At 49.7% G+C, this 21340-nt stretch overlaps 1 protein-coding gene across 2 annotated transcripts in view; it reads right to left on the bottom strand.

The window, feature by feature from the left end:
* MAP3K5 (mitogen-activated protein kinase kinase kinase 5) overlaps nt 1–21340 on the bottom strand; it is a 1851596-nt gene that overhangs the window by 235366 nt on the left and 1594890 nt on the right. For both annotated transcript variants that reach the window (XM_069607656.1, XM_069607657.1), the window contains exon 20: nt 9582–9759. In XM_069607656.1, coding sequence (XP_069463757.1) covers nt 9582–9759 — 178 coding nt within the window. The remainder of the gene's footprint in view (nt 1–9581; nt 9760–21340) is intronic.

Here is a 21340-nt window from a genome sequence, read left to right as displayed (position 1 = left end):
CTCCATTAGTGGCCGCATGTCGGCATCTTCTAATGCACTTTTAAATAGTTGTGGGAGTGCACGTGTATCCGTTGCACAGCTATACCCATGCGTAGGGCATCCTCTGTGTGCTGGTAACACCGCCACTGTCGCCAGTCCTACAGATTTATACGTTAGGCTACCGCATTTCAAGTACTCCTGCCGACTACGTGGGTGGCTCTGCAAACCTACCAATGTATGGCTGGAGCACGCCTGGCTGTATGTGGCCCATTGGTAAACAAGCAACAGCAATCTGCAGTGTAACATGGGCGTGTTAAATATTGCATTCATTTGATTGATGTGCTGCTTGCCTTTCCATTGCCTGTGAAACAGACACACTGTCTCTGCACTGAGCACTGTAACGGAAAGTGTCAAGAGATTGCCTGCGGGTCGTACAGTTGAAGAAAACATGTAACAGCAGGTGGGGCAGTTTGTAACAAGTCTGCAAAATGGCAAAGCTGGTGCGGCTTGGCCATGCACATAATCGTGCATGTATAGGCAAGTAAGCAAACAGCAGAATGTTCAGAGCGCAAACAATGTCAGTGGTGGTTAGAAAAGTACTGTAGTTGCAGGGGGTCGCACTGAATAATTGTCTTCCCGCTCCACGTAATGAAGCTGTGTTTCGCGTTGTGGTAACATTTTTGTATTCCAGAATGTATTTATCTCTGTGAATGCTTCTCCTGAGGATAATGGCGTAGAATGAAGTATTTGTACTGCATGTGATGACAAATGAAATGGAAGCACAAGGGACCAATGGGCAGTCTACTGCCCTTCCAACAATGAAGTACTATAATTTCATGTACAGCATTTTCCACATCTGCTGCGGCCAACAACAGGGGCACTCCTGTAGGGCAGCGGAGCTCTACAACATCCTTGCAGACCATATGCCAAGCTACAGACCCTTACCCAGCAAAGGGCATTGTATTGTGCATGTACTGCAATGCGCTACTCTACAGAGGAAAGGTACGTGGAAGTGTGTGGGAAGAGTCAGTCCAGGAGCCTGACAATGACTGGTGCCAATGTAGGTGAAGGTCACCCAATAATTCTGCACATCCCCTATGGTATCCATGCAGGTGCTGCCCCTTCCGTACCAGGCCTTTCCTTCCGTTCCTTCTGTGGCTTGTGTTAGAAGACCAAAATAAATGGAAATGAACTGAGAACGGAAAAAAGGGAAATAAAGAAAGCACCTTTCAGAGATGAACAATGGAATTGCCAATTAACGGATGCAGGGCGGGAGGCATGGCACTGTGCAAAACACTGTAGTTGAATCAGTTGGAAAGGGTTTTGCTGCAGAAAGCAGTTTCTTTACGTGTTGCAGAGCGTTTTGAAGAGTTTCAGTGCGCAACACTTACTACAAAAATTCTTCCACTACTTTCGAGAAGGGCACTAAGGCAATTTGGATGTGGTGTGCAGAAATTGGGATGGGAGGCATAGTAAGATGAACGTTATTGCTGGGGAAAACTGTTCATGCTGTGAAACGTCATATTCCTGTGTGTGAAGTATGCCATTGGCACATGTCGTAGAAAGGCACAAATACACTTCTTCGCAATGTACCGCACTTTCTACATTTGCGGACCAAATGAAAAATTTCTTGGCCACATTAGTGTCCGCACAAGGTGATAGAAAGTTATCCAGGGGATCGGAAACAGATGCATGACCTCAGCAACTGCCTCCTTCATCGAAACAGCATAGAAACTCGTGTAACATGCTGTTCAATTTTTCCTCCACAATGAACAACAATAATGTCGGCATGATTGCGTGTCATCAAAGTGTCACACAGACAAACCAAAATCAGTCACTTCAATGTAGGTACTCCATAGCACTACGCATCCACATGATAGATTCCAAAATGAGCAGCCACGGCACAGTGTTTTCCATTCACTTTCAATCAATGTATTTCGAACTCCCCCAAAACCTCCACGCTGTGGCTTGTGAAACACAGCCATAACCACAGCCTCTGCATTTCTGTTGACAAATAGGCTGTGTACCAGTCTGTGCATGCACACCACACCCAGAAACCTTATTGACCAATCCCATAGCCTCTACAGGCCCATTTCTATGGCCGTCTTCTTCTTCAAAAGGGGCATATCTAACATGTGCCACCCTGCAACTATTGCGATATTCGTGGACTTTTGTGCTGTGCGCGCTAGGGATTGGGGGAATAACTTTAAACCAGGGTAGGGGACGTTGTTAGTTGTGGCGGCTCTGGCGAGAGCCTTTTTTGTGGGTTTTTTTTTTAAAGGTGCTTCCATAGAAAACCCTTTTTTTTGCAGTTTTTATATTTTTTGTGTGTTTTGTACGTCAGCTCACATTCTTACAATAGGGACTTAAGTGCAGCCTTTAGATTGTGAAAAAAAATGTCATTGCCACTGGTCGACATGCTATTTCATTTGAAAAGATGTATATATCGAGAACAAATGATCTCATTCTCACAGGAGAACATCCCAGCAGCACTCAAGAAGTCACACATGCTTCTGTTGATGAGACCCATTCCAACCTCTGGCTGGCTACAGGAATCATTGGAATAGGCCCACACTATTCTCGGTGGTATACATGAGAATACTTCATATGTACCGTTGCACATTAAGCCTCCAAGTGGCGTGTCATTGTAAAGCACGTCCAGTAGAAAGTTCAAAAGAATAATGCAAAATTTGTGCATGAACATTCATCCACGTGAGCACCCATCACCACAAACTGGAGGTATGAATATTATTTCTGCGAAATGTGTGCAACTTCGTTATAAGTAGCTGTGCGCATGGTATGTGCCACTGAGCGTCCATTACGTTCGTAAAAATGTTACCGTTTTTTTCTCCCATCCACTGCCATGAAGTCACATCAATTGCATGTGCTTGGAACGTTTCCATTTACCCATACCACCCATTGTTATATCGCCACAGGAACTCTGTTCTTTCCTTCTGACAATAGTAGACATTTTTTTCACCACTAACCCATGTCTTCCAGAAATTTTAAAAATTTGGCTTCAAAGCCAGCACTGAATGTATAGTAACAACGTAAAGCAAGGTCCGAAAACCTGTCTCCACAGCTGTAGTTCTCTGTAGGGGACAGTATTGCAACAGCCTCCGTCGAAATTAGCCTCCTTCCACTCTACACCCTCTGCAACTCATCCAGGAGAGGATTGTGCAGCTTGTCCTTGGCCTCAAGCCCAAGCATGGTATCTCTCTGGGACTAAAATGTCTGTACTGGCTCCCAGTACCTGCAAGCAATAAGGTGAAAACCCTCTTCAAAATGCACAAGGCCTTCTGAGCCCTGGGGCTTCAATACCTGGAACTGTCACTTCTTAAGTATGGTGCGTGCTCCAGGTCTTCCCTCATCCGCCTCCAACTCCCTCAGGGTCACTCGCTTCCGCAAGCAACCACTTGGTGGTAGTTCTCCTTCTTTGGCTGGGGCCTTCCTCTGCAATAGCCTCCCTGAAACTTGGAGAACCATTGCTGGATCTGGAAGCACCTGAAAACCTTTGTATTTGCCTCTGCTTTTGCTCCTCCTCTCCCCTGCTGACTTACTGCCTGAAACTGAATATGCAATAGTTACCTACCCACCCTCTGATGTTGGGCCAGACCCTCCCTCCCCCGCCAGTTGCACCCCTGCACTGCCTTCCTGGCAAAACCCTCGCTTGGGGACTGTTTGCTGTATCCCTAAAAGTTCCACCACCTCCAGATGTTTGCACTTATCCTAGCACGTGCCACAATCGGGCCATATTTTCACTTCTTGTAATTTTTTCTTCTTCCCATGTAGCACACTTTTGCATCCCCCTCCCCAAGCACTTAGGCAATCCGAGTGCCAAATGGCCTAGTAGGTTTCTTGTCTCTGTCTCCTCTCTGTTCCCCCTCCCTTGCCTCATTGCACAGCTAGTGTATAGGTGCACTGGAAATGGCATATCATACAATTTGACATGATATCATATCATACCCACATTGCAATCAGTACAACAGGATTCCTGCCCCTTACCTTGCACACTTCCACCATAGGCTTCTGCACTTCTTTGTATAAAGAGACCGCCTGCCACACTTTTTGCTTACACACCACAACGACAAACCTTTTTGAGCAATGCCTTTGTCTCCACAATCCCATTTCCATGGTTCCCATCCTGCAAGTAGCTGGATGTGACGTGTAATTCTGAAACTACCACAGAATCAGCTGAGGTTTTATGCTTGTGGGGGCAGGGGGCATTTGGGTGTTTAGTACTGTGTCTGAAAAGATGTGTTTTTTTGTGTTTTATTTTCTTTGTCCCGTTTTTGTTATGTACATGCTTGCATTCAATTTCTTTTTTCATCTCTTTCGATGTGTTTGTTTGCTTCTCCTCCTGACATTTTTTCTGACTGAAGGTGAACGCTTCTCTTACATTTCTACAGGATTCTCTGCAACTCTTCGTCCATAGTGGCAAACAACAGCATTGCCAATGGAGGTAAAGAAATGTAATTTCCTTGAAAGTACTGCAAATCTTGCTTGTTAATGCTGTCATAGTCGGTGCAGAACATCCCAGCACTGAACAGGAAGTCACACATGCTTCTGTTTAGGAAACACCTCCCGACCTCCGACTGTGGACAAATTACCCCAACATGGTACCATGCTCCTCTTGGTGGTATGGCTGATAAAATCAACTTGGCAGTGGAAAAAATCTGCGTCACTGCTGTCATCAACTTCTTGAGGTGACGGAGCAAACGTAAGCATGACATGTACTCCAAATGTAGGCATCCTTAATGCACGATGACTACATCAACAGTACCGACAGAGGCCACACATGTACAAAGAAGAACCATGGCACCAAAACCCCACTCTGACTGTGCGCCCCAAAAAGCCTCCACTCCTTCCAACTGAAAGTTAACAGCAAAGTCTCTTTCCACAGCATACCTGTGCAGATCTTGCACAATGGTATCGCCTACGATGAGCACTCTGCGTCTCTCCATCTCTACCAACCTCAATGCGTCGACTTTTGGGGAATTATACCACTGCCCCTTCCTGTCAACCACACCTCCGACACTTGACTGGGTAAATCGCACAGTTCCATTTCCATGCCCACCATCCTTAAAAGGGCAGGATGTACCACGTGTGCATTTCCACCTACAGGGAGTGCCGCGCCCCAGTAAAGCAGGGACACTCTTTTTCCCTTTCCACTACAGCGATGCATGCAAGGCGCTAGGCCGTCACCACAGAAAACACACCATAGTCCAGGCTATGGTTAAATGTTCATGTCATGTGCACTGCACTCCCCATCTGCAATTGAGTCTGATAGTTTTCACCCTGGGCACATATTTGCATGCATGGCTGCAGAACGTTGCATTGGGTATGCTGAACAGTATGTAGGAGGTCATGTACGTTAGCCATAGTGTACATGTGTGCTGCTGAGCACGGCCTTTCATGCTGCAATATCTTAAAGCACTCGCAAAAGCAAGGGGATTATTAGGGCCAAACCATAGGAAATGCACATGGTGGCATGTGGCTCCCTATTGTTCAACAGGGGCAATGATGTACACGTATGCTAATGTACGCATACTAGGTCATTTCAGCTGCTGTACCAAGTCTACAAAGTCCTCTAAAACCATTGTGTAAAAGTCACCAACTTCAAATGCATGCAGACACCATTGTACATGCTATGTTTAAAAGCTCATGCCATGTGCACTGCACTCTGCAATTGAGCCTGCCAGCTTTCACCCTGGGCACATATTTGCATGCATGGCTGCATACCGTTCCGTTGGGTGTGCTGAACGGTATGTAGGAGGCCGTGTACATTAGCCATCGTTTACATGTGTGCTGCTGAGCACGACCTTTCATGCTGCAATATCTTACAGCACTCCCTAAAGCAAGGGGCTTATAAGGGGCACACCATATTAAATGCACATGGTGGCATGTGGCGCCCTATTCTGCAACAGGGTCAATGATGTACAACCTATGCTAATTTACAAATAGCAGCTCTCTTCCGCTGGTCTACCAAGTGTCCAATGTCCTCCAAAGCCATTGAGTAAAAGTCACCAACTTCAAATGCATGCAGTTTGACAACTGCATGGCTGCATTATGTTGTGGTGTCTGTGATGAAGGCCTAGCCTGTTGGGTGCAGGTGTGGTGCACAGTATGTATGAGGCTATGTACATTGGCCATATTTTACATGTGTGCTGCTGAGCACGTCCTTTCATACTGCAATATCTTACAACACTTCCTAAAGCAAGGGTCTTATAAGGGCCTAAACATAGCAAACGCAAATGGTGACACGTGGCTCCCTATTGTGCAACAGGGGCAATGATGTGCACTGTATGCTAATGTACGCATAGCAGCTAACTTCTGCTGCTGTACCAAGTCTACAAAGTCCTCTACAATCATTGTGTAAAATTCACCAACTTCAAATGCATGCAGACACCACTGTACATAAAAGCTCATGCCATGTGCACTGCACTCTGCAATTGAGGCTGCCAGCTTTCACCCTGGGCATATATTTGCATGCATGGCTGCATACCGTCCCGTTGGGTGTGCTGAACGGTATGTAGGAGGCCGTGTACATTAGCCATAGTTTACATGTGTGCTGCTGAGCACGTCCTTTCATGCTGCAATATCTTACAGCACTCCCTAAAGCAAGGGGCTTATAAGGGGCAAACCATATGAAATGCGCATGGTGGCATGTGGCGCCCTATTGTGCAACAGGGTCAATGATGTACAACATATGCTAATTTACAAATAGCAGCTCTCTTCCGCTGGTCTACCAAGTGTCCAATGTCCTCCAAAGCCACTGTGTAAAAGTCACCAACTTCAAATGCATGCAGAGTGACAACTGCATGGCTGCATTATGTTGTGGTGTCTGTGATGAAGGCCTAGCCTGTAGTGTGCAGGTGTGGTGCACAGTATGTATGAGGCTGTGTACATTGGCCATATTTTACATGTGTGCTGCTGAGCACGTCCTTTCATGCTGCAATATCTTACAACACTTCCTAAAGCAAGGGTCTTATAAGGGCCTAAACATAGCAAACGCAAATGGTGACACGTGGCTCTCTATTGTGCAACAGGGGAATGATGTGCACCGTATGCTAATGTACGCATAGCAGCTAACTTCTGCTGCTCTACTAAGTCTTCAAAGTCCTCCACACACAACGATTGCGTAAAAGTCACCAACCTGACATGCATGCAGACTGACAAGTGCACGACTGCATTACATTGTGGTGGCTGTCATGAAGGCCTAGCCTGTTGGTTGTATGGCCTATGGCCTTCGGCCATGCACCCAACAGTCTAGGCCTTGCCCACACCCACCACAAGATAACAAAGCCATGCAGGCGAACATGTAGGTATGTGCCACAATTCAGAAAGGCAACATAGGCACCAGCACTTCTACCCAACCTCTGCACCCTAAAGCAGGAATGCAAGCACACATGTTCCACTTACAGTAATACACAAACATACCACAAGGTTTGGCACCACTACCCACTTCCATTCAGAAACCATTGTAATAATGCCAACCAAACAACACAATCTTCACAACATTGGTCCTGCTCTTCACACTGCACTACGTGCATACAAGCAATACGGCATAGTGCACTGCAACACTTACTAATCTGCGCAATGCGCACATCGCAAGCACATGTAAGAACCAGTTCCACCGTAACCTCTTCCACATTTACACTATTCCATTAGTGCACCCAGTGGCCACAGTACACGACTGGTCACTGCAGTATCTCCACCCATACACAGACAACTGTACAATGTTCTACCAATCACCACACCCACGCAACCAACAATGTGTGCAATGCAACCAAACCACACACACAAAGCGACAATGTGGCACTGACTATCTAACCAGTGGACATACCTTTTCAACCAGTGGAGATACTTTTCTGTGCAAGGGCTGCAGCCATGCATTAAAAGGGTTACAAACTTACCACACACAGCACTCCATAGTATACCCTATTTGCAAATATTCATGTCTTGTGGAATGCACTCCCCTTCTGCAAAAGTTCCTGCCACCACTCATAATGAAAGACATCGCTGCTGCAGATGGCATGCCATAACGAAGGCTGCCTGCAATGACCACACAAGATTGTTGCCTGTTGAGGTATCCGCGCATTGGTGGAGCATGCACGGATAGTATTGGCAGACTGCCGTCTTCTTCTAATGAGATATATCACATGAAGCACTTCTCACTTCTGCACCCTTTCCATCCCTTCTTCCCATCACCAGATGCCGTACACTATGTTTTTCAGACCCTTTCGCCACCGCATAGTCCTCGTATACAACATGCCGCCGTCATGGAACACTTTTGACACACATCCTGTCACCGCACACTGCGTTGCAATCAAAATTTTGACCGAGCGGCGAACAGCGAAATGGGACGCCGGAGTGGAGCCAGATATGACTAATTTTAGTGCGCACACTGCTACGTACAAGAAGCCAAGCCATTCACACAATGGCTTAGAGCCTTGCCACACACACAACACTATCCCTCCGATACACCATGGCGGCGTTTCCCAAAACCTTTCATGCACAGCATGCTTTCCTCCAGCCAACCACCGGCCGCGTCCAATGTTCGCCGACATCACAGCGTACTGCAGGCCAACGAGACTTCAGTCCATGCAGCGAACAGGGAAATGGGTCCGCTATTACTTATTTTGTGGGATGTACATACCAGTTCTTTGCAACAAAAGTACTGGTCAGATTTCCACCAACTACACAAAAGCACGCTTTTCGACCCACACCCCCGCCGCAAATTTGGTCAAAATCGGTCCAGCCATTCCCGTGTGCAAAGTATTTCCCCATTCAGTCTATGGAAAAAAAAAAAATTGGGAACCCCTATAACTTTGCCCCCCACCCCCAACGAAACCACACCCAACTTGGTGAAAAAATTCAGAGCCGGCCATATACTTTTTTTGCAAAGTTTGGTGACGATTCCTCCAGTGGGAGCGAAGTTATAAGCAGCCGAAAAAGTGCTCTTCCTATGAGTTTAGCAACTTATGCACCTTTCAGAATAATTAGTTCCATAGGAAAACAACGGGGTCGATATGATAGGTTATTGATAACACGCTTAATACCCAGAGGTTTCCAAGCACGGACCCGGGGAACGAACGTGTGTTGCTCCGTGTCATCTTGCTTCCAAGGCGAGCACGTTGCCCCTGAACCATCCTCCCGAGTTGGAGTGAACAGGACACCTATGTAAATGCAAAGACTTATTTCAATAGGAGGCAAACATGTTAAATGTCCTAAGGAAAACCTTAAACGAGTGAACACAGACGTAAACAAGAGTTCTAATTGAAATTGGTAAGAAAGCGCATTACCCGATTTATTAACCTAAACTTAATAACAGGTTATAGGATGGATTTACAAATAACCAATCTGGCTGCCTTGACCATCCTGGCCAGTGACAAGAACGTAATGTTGGTGCTACTTTCAGCAACCATCCCTTCTCATTTAAGGGCTCACGTCCACACTTTCCTGTCAATTGTTCTTCGGTTATGTATTTCTGGAGCATCAGGTTCGATTGTGTATGCCTGCAGGACATTATTCATTTATTAATCACCTTTTTGCAACTCTCACTAATCCTTCCCTCATATTCACACTTTTACAGTACTTACCTGAAAGCTTTAACTGGGACTTTCTTTTCCTGCTCGACACAGTCAAAAACTCGTCGATTAAGAGTTCAGCAGAAGCTGCACGCTTCACGGGATCAGGCTCAAAACAGCGCAGGAGGAATGCTTTGGCTTCTGCCGACATGGATTCTGGAATCTCAGGATGTATTTTAAACATGCCCACCTAGATATAAAAAAAAAAATAAGAAACTGATCGGTTCTCTTGATGAAACAAAAAACAAAATGTGCAACATTTCTAATGACCATGTGTGTCACTTTAGCAAGAGTGCCAAGAATACTGAGAAAAACAACATGTTTGTGGAAAATGCATGTGCAAACTGTACGAGTAGTGGAGCAAATTAATCTACACTGTCTTTATGCATGCAAACGGTCTTTGGTCATGCAAAAATGCAATGCATAGGTAATGAGGCCCAAACCCCTGCATTCAGACTTTCTGGTTTTAGCCAGGCTCTCTTTGGTAGGCAAGCAACCAGTGTCATGTTAGATAACTTAACTATTTTCGTTAGCTTGTTTTAGTTAGCTCACTTACAAATAAATGCCCTGTTTCAGCAAGACAGACATTCAGAATCAGCATACAAGGTGCAATTGCATTTCATGATACTTAAATTGGATGTAGTGTAAACTATCAAGCTTAGAGGCATGGATATGTCGAGTTGCAAGGGCCACTCCTCCAAAGATCCAAGGGGCACTGCTAGCGCCACAGGTGTCCCTACCTGCAGTCATAAGCAAAATAGTAAGTAAAGTATTTGTAAGAAGACCAGGGATTAGTTGTGAGTTTGACTCACTTATGCAAGGCTACTTAACATCAGGTGAGAATCTGGAGTGAGAATGTTGTACTGCATGAGCAGGTATAATGGGTACAGGCTCTGGGAACCAACCTGTTAACGAATAACCATTGATTTCAGAGCTTATGTTCTCTTCGGGGCCACAAATGCTCAAGCTTTTTATAATTTTACGTTGGGCCATATATTGTGGGACTGCAACCAGGCTTAGCACACATTTCTCATTACAGAGAGGTACCGCATCGAAAGCATACTTAGAGCAAATGGAGCATTTTCTCTGTAAATAGTTCCCCAGGATCCATTTTCTTTTGTGTGAAACAGGGTTGCAGCTCAAAAGTCACTAGGAGATTATTAAACACCGTTGTGTGAGGGTGACAATGTGAATCCACATTTATTTAAAACAAAGAAAGTGACATCTGTACCCCTAGACCATAGTCCCCTTTCCTACGTACGTCTGGGTGTACCGTCAGTCCTAGGGGAGGGGTCCAGAGCTTTTTTTGCACAGCATAAAAGGTGTAAATCCCCTTTAAAAGAGTGTGTTGCACGGAAGGTGCGGCAGCGTGGTGGTGGCCAGCCCTGCCGACCCTGACTATTGCAACACCCGTCATTCCTTAGAGCCGCTAGATGGCTCACCTGACTAACAATTTATTTATAGGAAGGACGGCGCGTAGGACTATTGGAGGAAAGGGGACTATGGACTAGGATTACAGATGACACTACAGTGAATAACTTTCTTACTCAGCGGTCCCATCCCCTTTTCTCCATGCTTATGGGAGATTAAAAAGCACTAATCAACTCAGGGAGGCAGAAAGCTAATTTTAAGAAAACAAGTTTTACAGGACCGCATGCCCATATCTGGTATCTGGCCTGGCTGGCGTATCCATGCAGTAATTCTTGCAAAAGGTGGATGGGAAACACCTGGTAGCTGCTTTACTAATAATTTCTCTGGTAATATTCCTCTGGAATGCAATAGCCTTAGCTTTAGCCCCTATAATACAAGGGACAATCCATTGGGCTATAGCAGCCTAAGACACCTGAAGAACGGACTGCTGTCCACTAAAGGTTATGAACAGACCCTCAGATTTTCTAAAAGACCTGGAAAAGTCCAAGTACAATTTAAGCGCACACTGGACAACCAGTTAATCCCACGGAGGGACAGGGCACGTGTGTTTGCTCCCGGAGGAGCAGTGGATCTAATAAGTTATTTTTGAAAGATTTTGCAGCTTGTTTTTGCCACTGCCGCCAATAAGCCCCACCTATACCCTCCACAACATTTCTTCAAGTATTTCCGCATCCCCACGAAGGTGGAGCCTGTGAGCGGGAAAGGGTGCGGGTGTTTGCTCTCACAGGGTGTTCACTGGCCAGATGGAAAATCTATTGGGATTCTTCCCCCCACCCCTTCTGCAGACGACCTGTGTGCTTTGACCTGGATCCTGTCCTGGACTCTCCAACAACTATCTAAATGGGAGTGTGCTTACCCAGACCTTGCAACACAAAGCGCCTATTCAGGTGAGAGGCCCAGGGTTGAGCGGGGGTGGCTGGGGGAGTCTGGGTATGCAACTGCATTCCTTGCCTGACTAGACCCCCATGAGACAAGCCAAGACATTTCTAACCCACACACGCCCACAACCACCCGCGCTTCCCCTCCTGCTCCACCTCTGTCCCCCCCATGTAAGACTGCACAGTGACCAAACAGAAATACTAACTCTCAAGCAGCAAATGGCGAAGGAACCCTCACTATATGGCACTGGCAACAGCGCTGCTAAGCAAAAAGTCCATAGCCCTATAAAAATGACAGGAGAGGCGTACTCCCAAAGAAACTCTCCAGGTTCTTGGTAAAAACCAGGATGTTTGGGGGATCCAACCAACATATCACGGGACAGGCCACAATTCTCCAGTAGTGGCAGAGCACCCATCCATACCACGGCCATCTTGCCAGAGCCAGCTCAGCGGACACTGTTGCCATATATCCTTGATATGATCTACTACAGTTTGAGAACCTGTCCAGTGTTCTGCGTGTGCACAACCCCAGCGAAGGGTGGGCAGGTGGTGGACATGGAAAAGCGTTAATCCCTGTGGCCACTGAGGATTTGCCTTCTAATAATTATCCATCAACGACTCCCGCCACCACTTTTAATGGCATCACCCCCTGCTATGGACAGTAATGAACTAGCCTTTGTGTCTGTGACAGTGCCGATGAGCATGAGCCAGAATCATACACACAACCCACCACCGAACTGGATATTGGGAGTGGGGGAGCTAATCAGGAAAAGCCCAAGAGGAGATCATAAGGTCAAGGAAACACCAACCGTACGAGGGCCCAAACTAGATCCCAAGACGCTGGCATCACCTTCAGCCCTGAACAGTCTGGCTGTACCTATGGCTCAAATGGAACCCAAGGACGTGGAGGGTAAGCGGTGCCCTGCCCCGGACGCAGCCTTTTATATTAATACCCCCTTATAGGCATAGCCCTGAGTAAAAAAAGATCCAGACTTGTGTCCTGAGAGAAGCCCCCTGTTGAGTCTCAGTCGCCCAGCGACACCCATGCCACCTGGCCCAGACACTGGGCACAGTTTCAACTATCGAGGGGGCACTGACGGTCTGTGGATGTAAATACAGCCTCATCTTGTCTGAGCTAGTGTACCTAAATAGGCTGCTCCTGGCGCCTATAGAAGCGCATGGGTGAAGGGAGGCCATAGGGGGACCACCTTTGGGATTGACTGATGCCATGGGGTTTAACCAACCATTTAAGTAGGCAGTCTATTGTAATTCTGATGCCCTCACAATCTCAACCATAAAGAGCACTAGTACGACAGGGTTGGGGCCCATTTGCGTAAATGGAGAAATCAATGGTCCTAACACAGCCTTGGTTAAACAGGTGCCCCAGCTCTCTATCCATTCTGACTGCCTTGTGTCAACCCTAAGACTATGGAACCAAGGTGTGCAATTGCCCCAGCAGCCTACACCCAGTAGGGTAGATCAAGCAACTAGCACCAACCCAAAGAATGACAAACCAGCTAGTAGGCCAGGTTATGCAGCATGAAATTAAGTTTCTAACAATGCCTGTCATTGGAAAGATCCAATGCTGGAGAAATAAAATATCAATCAATCCTAAATTGCATCAGACTGCACTACCCGGGGGAGAGCGGTTACAACTTTCTCCAAATAGAATTCATGGATCAGAGAGAGGCCAATTGCACCATGGGCATCAGCTGTCAAACGTCCAATAGTATGATTGTATTTAGCCCCTTCTCCCATTACAACACGATGTATCTCTCTGAAACAAGGCCCCATTTTGTGCTAACTGGCGCTAATGCAACTCTCACTAGGGGTAAGGAAAGAAGGCAACTGTAATTGGCCCAGAGCAAGTGGAACCTAAATCTATCTTTAGCTAATCAATGGGCCGAAAGGCAAGCTGTGTGACACTGGGACTATTGCAAACAAACGTTATATTATGTATATATTATAGAATGAAATTGATTATTATAATTCTATTGTAATCTGTGCACGTTGAAATGTACTTTTATGGCCCTACGGCCCAAATAAAATTAATGACTAACTGACCGTAAGGGAATAGTTTCTTACCTGTATCTCCATTTCTCCAGCATTGGTATCTTTCATGGATTCACATGCTTAGAATATTTCCCGTCGTCAAACTGGGAACCCTCGGTACACTTATAAAGCCATTTTTCCCTAGGAAAACTTCGACACTTGTGTCCTATCCACGTCGTTTTCTGGGCTGCCCACGCATGCCCCAATAGAACGTGCCAGTATAAATGCCCCGCCCCTGAGGCTCCCTTCAGATTTTAACCCCCTCCAAAGTAGCCTGGGGGAATGCAGCATGTACATTGCATTCAGGGGAGGCCAGCGGGCGCATGTGAATCCATGAAAGATACCAATGCTGGAGAAATGGAGTTACAGGTAAGAAACTATCCCCTTCTCCAGCATTGGATCTTTCATGGATTCACATGCTTAGAATAAATTGCACAGCAGTAACTCTGATATGGTGGTGTGAATGCAATTAACAGTATTATGAGCACACACTTTATATATATATCCATCCATCCATCCATATACCTAACCATAAACATCCGGCCAGTTCACCGAATGATCACAACAGTAACCGTCATAATCACTACATGCGCTTAAATACAAGCATATATCTACATATCTTTACACATATCTACACATATGGAAAGAAGTGTGTGTATATATTACATGGCCACGGTAGTGGCTATGTAGTTATGGTTAAGTTGGTGTTTCCATAGGAAGAGCACTTTTTGGGCGGCTTATAACCTCGCTCTCCCTGGACGAATCATCACCAAACTTTGCAAAAAAAGTATTTGGGTCACTCTGAATTTTTCTGCACAGTTTGGTGAGGATTCGTCCAGGGGGGGCAAAGTTATAGGGGGGGGGTCCCAAAACTTTTTTTTTTCCCATAGACATAATGGGAAAAAACTTTGCTCCCGCCTACAGCCCAAACCGCTGGACGAATTCACACCAAATTTGCGGCAGGAGCGGCGGCTTGGTCCCGAAAGCGTGCTTTGCTTTATTTGGTGTAAATCCATCCAGTAATTTTTTTAAAAATGACAAAAATGTAAGTGAAAAAAATTAGTGATATCTGTGTTCGTTTCGCGGACACACTTCCCTGTTCGCTCCGCAGACAGGACGGTGATTGGGCAAGCAGCTTGCGTGATGTCCGCGGACATCTGACGTGCTCTCTCATTGGATGCGGTGAAAGCGTGCAGTGCGTCTGGCTTCAGAGACGCCCGCCATCTTTGTTCCTCGCCACCTGCACAGTAAGTCTTGTGTCTGTCTCCTGTTCCTCCCACCTTCACTCATGCCCCATGTGTCCTTCTTGTCCCTCCCCACCCCCACTCATGCTCCGTGTCTCCCCTGTTACTCCAGCCCCCCGCTCACGCCATCGGCACACGGTGGCCAGTGGAGGGCCGAGGAGCGGGATCTGCCGCCTGCACACGAATGCCGTGTGTCTCTCTCCCCCTCCCGCCCACCCCCCGCTCATGCCCCGTGTGTCTCTCTCCCCCTCCCGCCCATCCCCCGCTCATGCCCCGTGTGTCTCTCTTCCCCTCCCGCCCACCCCCGCTCATGCCCCGTGTGTATCTCTTCCCCTCTCCCCACCACCGCTCATGCCCCGTGTGTCTCTCTCCCTCCCCTCCACCCCAGCTCATGTCCCGTGTGTCTCTCTCCCCTTCCCCCGATCATGCCTCGTGTGTCTCTCTCCCTTCCCCCACCCCCGCTCATGCCCCGTGTGTCTCTCCCCCTCCCGCCCACCCCCGCTCTTGCCCCGTGTGTCTTTCCCTCTCCCACCCCCGCTCATGCCGTGTGTCTCTCTCCCTCCCGCCCACCCCCCGCTCATGCCTCTCCCCACCCCCGCTCATGCCCCGTGAGTCTCTCCCCTTCCCCCCACCCCCTGCTCATGCCCCGTGTCTCTCTCCCTCCCCCCACCCCTGCTCATGCCCCGTGTGTCTCTCTCCCTCCCCCCACCCCTGCTCATGCCCCGTGTGTCTCTCCCCCTCCCGCCCACCCCCCGCTCATGCCTCTCCCCACCCCCGCTCATGCCCCGTGAGTCTCTCCCCTTCCCCCCACCCCCTGCCCCGTGAGTCTCTCCCCTTCCCCCCCGCTCATGCCCCGTGTCTGTCTCCCTTCCCCCACCCCCCGCTAATGCCCCGTGTGTCTCTCTCCCTCCCCCCACCCCCGCTCATGCCCCGTGTGTCTCTTTCCCCTTCCCCCCACCCCCGCTCATGCCCCGTGTGTCTCTCCCCCTCCACCCCACCCCCGCTCATGCCCCGTGCGTCTCTCCCCCTCCTGCCCACCCCCCGCTCATGCCCCGTGTGTCTCTCCCCTTCCCCCCCACGCCCCGCTCATGCCCCGTGTGTGTCTCTCCCCTTTCCCCCACCCCCCCGCTCATGCCCCATGTGTCTCTCTCCCTCCCCTCCACCCCCCGCTCATGCCCCGTGTCTCTCTCCCCTTCCCCCACCCCTGCTCATGCCCCGTGTGTCTCTCTCCCTCCCCCCACCCCTCGCTCATGCCCCGTGTGTCTCTCTCCCCTTCCCCCCACCCCTCGCTCATGCCCCGTGTGTCTCTCTCCCCTTCCCCCCACCCCCGCTCATGCCCCGTGTCTGTCTCCCTTCCCCCACCCCCGCTCATGCCCCGTGTGTCTCTCTCCCTCCCCCCACCCATGCCCCGTGTGTCTCTCTCCCCTTCCCCCCACCCCTCGCTCATGCCCCGTGTGTCTCTCCCCCTCCACCCCAACCCCGCTCATGCCCCGTGCGTCTCTCCCCCTCCTGCCCACCCCCCGTGTGTCTCTCCCCTTACCCCCCACGCCCCGCTCATGCCCCGTGTGTCTCTCTCCCCTTTCTCCCACCCCCCCGCTCTTGCCCCATGTGTCTCTCTCCCTCCCCTCCACCCCCCCGCTCATGCCCCGTGTGTCTCTCCCCCTCCCGCCCACCCCCCGCTCATGCCCCGTGTGTCTCTCTCCCTCCCCCCACCCCCGCTCATGCCCCGTGTCTCTCTCCCCCCTCCACCCCCGCTCATGTCCCGTGTGTCTCTCTCCCCTTCCCCCCACCCCCCGCTCATGCCCCGTGTGTCTCTCCCCCTCCCTCCCACCCCCGCTCATGCCCCGTGTGTCTCTCCCCTTCCCCCCACCCCCCGCTCATGCCCCACGTGTCTCTCCCCCTCCCGCCCACCCCCCGCTCATGCCCCGTGTGTCTCTCCACTTCCCCCACCCCCCGCTCATGCCCCGTGTGTCTCTCCCCCTCCGGCCCACTCCCCGCTCATGCCCCGTGTGTCTCTCCCCCTCTGGCCCACTCCCCGCTCATGCCCCGTGTGTCTCTCTCCCTCCCCCCACCCCCCGCTCATGCCCCGTGTGTCTCTCTCCTTCCCCCCACCCCCGCTCATGCCCCGTGTCTGTGTTCTGTTCCCCCCGCTCATGCCCCGTGTCTGTCTCCTGTTCTCCCCACCCCCCGCTCATGCCCCGTATCTGTCTCCTGTTCCCCTCATGTGCCGTGTCTGTGTTCTGTTCCCCCCGCTCATGCCCCGTATCTGTCTCCTGTTCCCCTCATGCCCCGTGTCTGTGTTCTGTTCCCCCCGCTCATGCCCTGTGTCTGTCTCCTGTTGCCCCTACACCCCCCCGCTCATGCCCCGTGTGTCTCTCTCCCTCCCCCCACCCCCACTCATGCCCCGTGTGTCTCTCTCCCCTTCCCCCCACCCCCCCGCTCATGCCCCGTGTCTGTCTTCTGTTCCCCCCGCTCATGCCCTGTGTCTGTCTCCTGTTCTCCCCACCCCCGCTCATGCCCCGTATCTGTCTCCTGTTCCCCTCATGTGCCGTGTCTGTCTCCTGTTGCCCCCACACCCCCCGCTCATGCCCCGTGTCTGTGTCCTGTTCCCCCCCACCCCCCTGCTCATGCCCCGTGTCTGTCTCCTGTTCTCCCCACCCCCCGCTCATGCCCCGTGTCTGTCTCCTGTTCTCCCCACCCGCTCATGCCGTGTCTCTCTTGTTGCCCCCCACCCCCCGCTCATGCCCCGTGTCTGTCTCCTGTTCTCCCCACCCCCCGCTCAACCCCGTGTTTGTCTCCTGTTTTTTTTTTAAAAAAAACAGTTTATTATTTTTTAAAACAAACAATACAAACCAAACTAGCAGCACTTTTTGCAACAATCACATGAACATCAATTAGTCAAGACCACTGCTCCCCCAATTCCTCCCCCCTCAAGAGCTTGTTTGTCCTTCTCATTCCGTATCTGCTGCGTGCGGCAGGGTATCACCTCCTTCTGAGACTGCAGAATCCGTTATTGTTCCAAACAGTCCTGCTATTAATACTCTCCATGCCAGCAGAGTACTCACTTCTTCTTCCCCACACTTGCTACATGCCTCCTGCCATACCACCGTTTCAGCCTCCGCCCATTTCTGCAATTCCCGCCACCATACCTCCACCCGTGGCTTATGGCACTGCTTCCATCCCATGGCAATCCTTCGTTTTGCGAGCACATATGCCAAGTCCTTCAATTTCCCAACATGTTTAAGTTTCTGTGGTCTGGGAAACCTTCCCAACAGGCAGGCCCAGGCCGTATCTATAATGAGCGTGACCCCTTTGTCCGCTAGTTTTTGCGCCACTTCTCCCCAGAAACTCTCAATCACTGGGCAAGACCAAAACATGTGTTTCATATCAGCATTTTCCTTATCGCATTTTGGGCACGCTTGTCGTCCCACATTTACAAACTTCGATATTCTCATCGGGGTCATGTAAGCTCTGTGCGTTATATACAACTGTATTTGTTATAATCTGGCATTTCTTGACACCTTCTTGTGGTATTCCATAGCACGCTCCCACATCCCATCTTCCATCTGTGCTCCCACCTCTGTTTCCCAATCCAACCTCAAATGCGTCAATTCCTTCCCAACCCGGGTCATCACCATCTCATACAATCTAGAGATCTCATACCCCCCTTCTGATATGTCATATATTGTCCCCATCGTGGCGTCTGGTTCCTCCGCCAATACAGTCTCAGGCCAGATTTTAAAAATATTCTGCACCAGCCTGAGGTACGTGACATACTGGCCCCTATGTAAGCCTGCCTCTTCCCCTAGTCCTTCAAAATCCTTAATGGCCCCCTCTTGCCAGACATCCCCCAATGTAACCAGCCCGACCGACTCCAAGTAGGTCCTGATTATCATCCTTAGTTGTTTGTCTTCCCCTGCCAAAGCAACCAACAGCACCTGCGGGGAACACGGGTACGGGTCCTCCATCATTCGATATACTCTACGCCACATCTTCCACCCCAGCAACATCATTCCCGGGCGCTCCTTCATTTCTGACCTAGGCAACCAAATAATTTCCTTCATGTAGAACGGAGTGCAGTCCTGTCCAAACAGCCTAAATTCGGGAGTTACCTCATCAGAGAGCCATTTGACCACATATTGCAACTGACCAGCGACATAATAGGCCTCAAAATTAGGCAGCTTAATACCCCCCTTTTCATAGAAATTCTGCAACTTCCATAGCGCCACTCTAATCTGAGTGCCATGCCATAGGAAGTCTCTGCACATACTATTCAGCTTGGCAAAAAACTTCTTAGGTATCATGTACGGAATATTGCTGAAAAAATGTAAGAGCCTGGGTAGGACCACCATTTTGAGCATCGCCCCCCCCCCCGTCCCATCATCGCCAACGGCAACTTTTCCCAAAACTTCATGCTTATACGGATTTTTCCCACAGCCACCTCGGTGTTATACAAATGTTCCTCCTCTACCGTGTGATACACATCTATTCCGAGGTAGTGGAAGGAACCAACCGCCCATGGTATCGGCAACACTGGCAACCGCTCTGGAAGGGTTCCTCTGTAGCTACCCAATGGGAATATGCTCGATTTTTGGCGGTTCACTGCTATGCCAGACAGTTCTGCATACCTTTCCATTACCTCCAGAATATATTGAAGATTTTCCTCCAGATATTTCAAATATAATAGCAAATCGTCAGCATACAGGGATATTAGGTGTTTCTCTCCCCCTACCTCAATGCCTATCATGTCATATTGTTGCCGAAGGTACACTGCCAGGGGCTCCAGGGCCAGAATATATAACATCGGGGACCAGGGGCACCCTTGTCTGGTGCCTCTGCTAAATTGCCATCTCTCGGATATCACCGCTCCTGTACGTACCCTAGCCAGCGGCTCGCTGTACAGCAACTTCGCCCACCTAACATAGCCCGGCCCCATCCCGTATTCCTTCAGGGCCTCCAGCAACCACATCCACCTGACTGAGTCGAAAGCTTTGACTGCATCTAGGGACACAACCGCCATTTCAGCCTCGCTCTTGCTCCCCCATTCAATCACCCGGTGGAGTCGCCTATGGTTGTGGGTTATATTTCTGTTGGGAACATAACCTGTTTGGTCCGGATGTATCAATTTACTAATAACTCTCCGCAATCTATTGGCCAGGACCGCCGTCAATATCTTGCCGTCCTGGTTCAGCATTGACAAGGGCCTATAGGAGCCGCAGCTATGCCCTGGTTTGTTGGGCTTAGGGAGGGGTATTATTATCGCTTCTCTAAGCGATTCCGGCAGCCGGCCCACCTCAAACGATTCATTAAGCATTTCAAGCATGGGGAAGGGAGGGAGTACCTCCTCTCTATATGCTTTATAAAATTTGCTAGGGAGTCCGTCCGCACCCGGGGTCTTACTGGTGGGCAGCTGCCTCACCACCTCCTCCAATTCCTCCAAAGTAATCGGCACATCCAGCTCCTCTCTTTCTTCGGCACTAATCTTAGGTAATCCCATATCTCTTAAAGTTTCCCTTATCTCCTCTCGGCTGCCCCCCCCTTTGTCCTCATATAGTGCCCTGTAATAATCTAAGAATGCCTCATTGACTCCTTCTTTGGTGTTCGCTACCTCTCCATCCTCTCTGGTTATCGTCCTAATCGGGGGCCTAGGGGTTTCACTCTTGTATAGCCACGCCAAGAGACGGCCCGTTTTATCCCCACCTGCATGCTGTCTCTCAACATACTTCTTATAGTTGAGGTTGCAGAGCCTTTCCCAAAGTTCTGCACACCGCTGCTGTAGTTTAAGTACTGGCTCTGCATCTCCCCCTCCCCTATTGAGTTCCCGTTCCAGTTCATCCTCAACTTCCCCTAACTCCGTTAGGACCCCACCCTGCAGGCCCTTTGATTTAGCAATGTCAGCACCCCGCAATACCACCTTAAAGGCTTCCCAGAGCGTGCCCGCCGAATCCACACTGCCAGCGTTCTCTTCGAAATAATGTGTGATCTCATCCCTGATATCCTCTCTGAAGACCGGATCCTTGAGCGCCTCAGCCCGGAGGCGCCAAGTCGGTATCCGCGCTCTGGGGCGGCAGTACTGCCATCCCAGGACCAGATGCGAGTGGTCCGACAGGACCCTCGCTTTGTATTCTATTTGGGTGGTCTCTACCACCACATCTGGCGTGGCAAA

This window comes from Ambystoma mexicanum, chromosome 4q (genome assembly GCF_040938575.1).
Source record: "Ambystoma mexicanum isolate Mex_15411 chromosome 4q, UKY_AmexF1_1, whole genome shotgun sequence".
NCBI classification, from domain to species: Eukaryota; Metazoa; Chordata; class Amphibia; order Caudata; family Ambystomatidae; genus Ambystoma; species Ambystoma mexicanum.
This window is presented reverse-complemented; position numbering and strand designations above follow the sequence as displayed.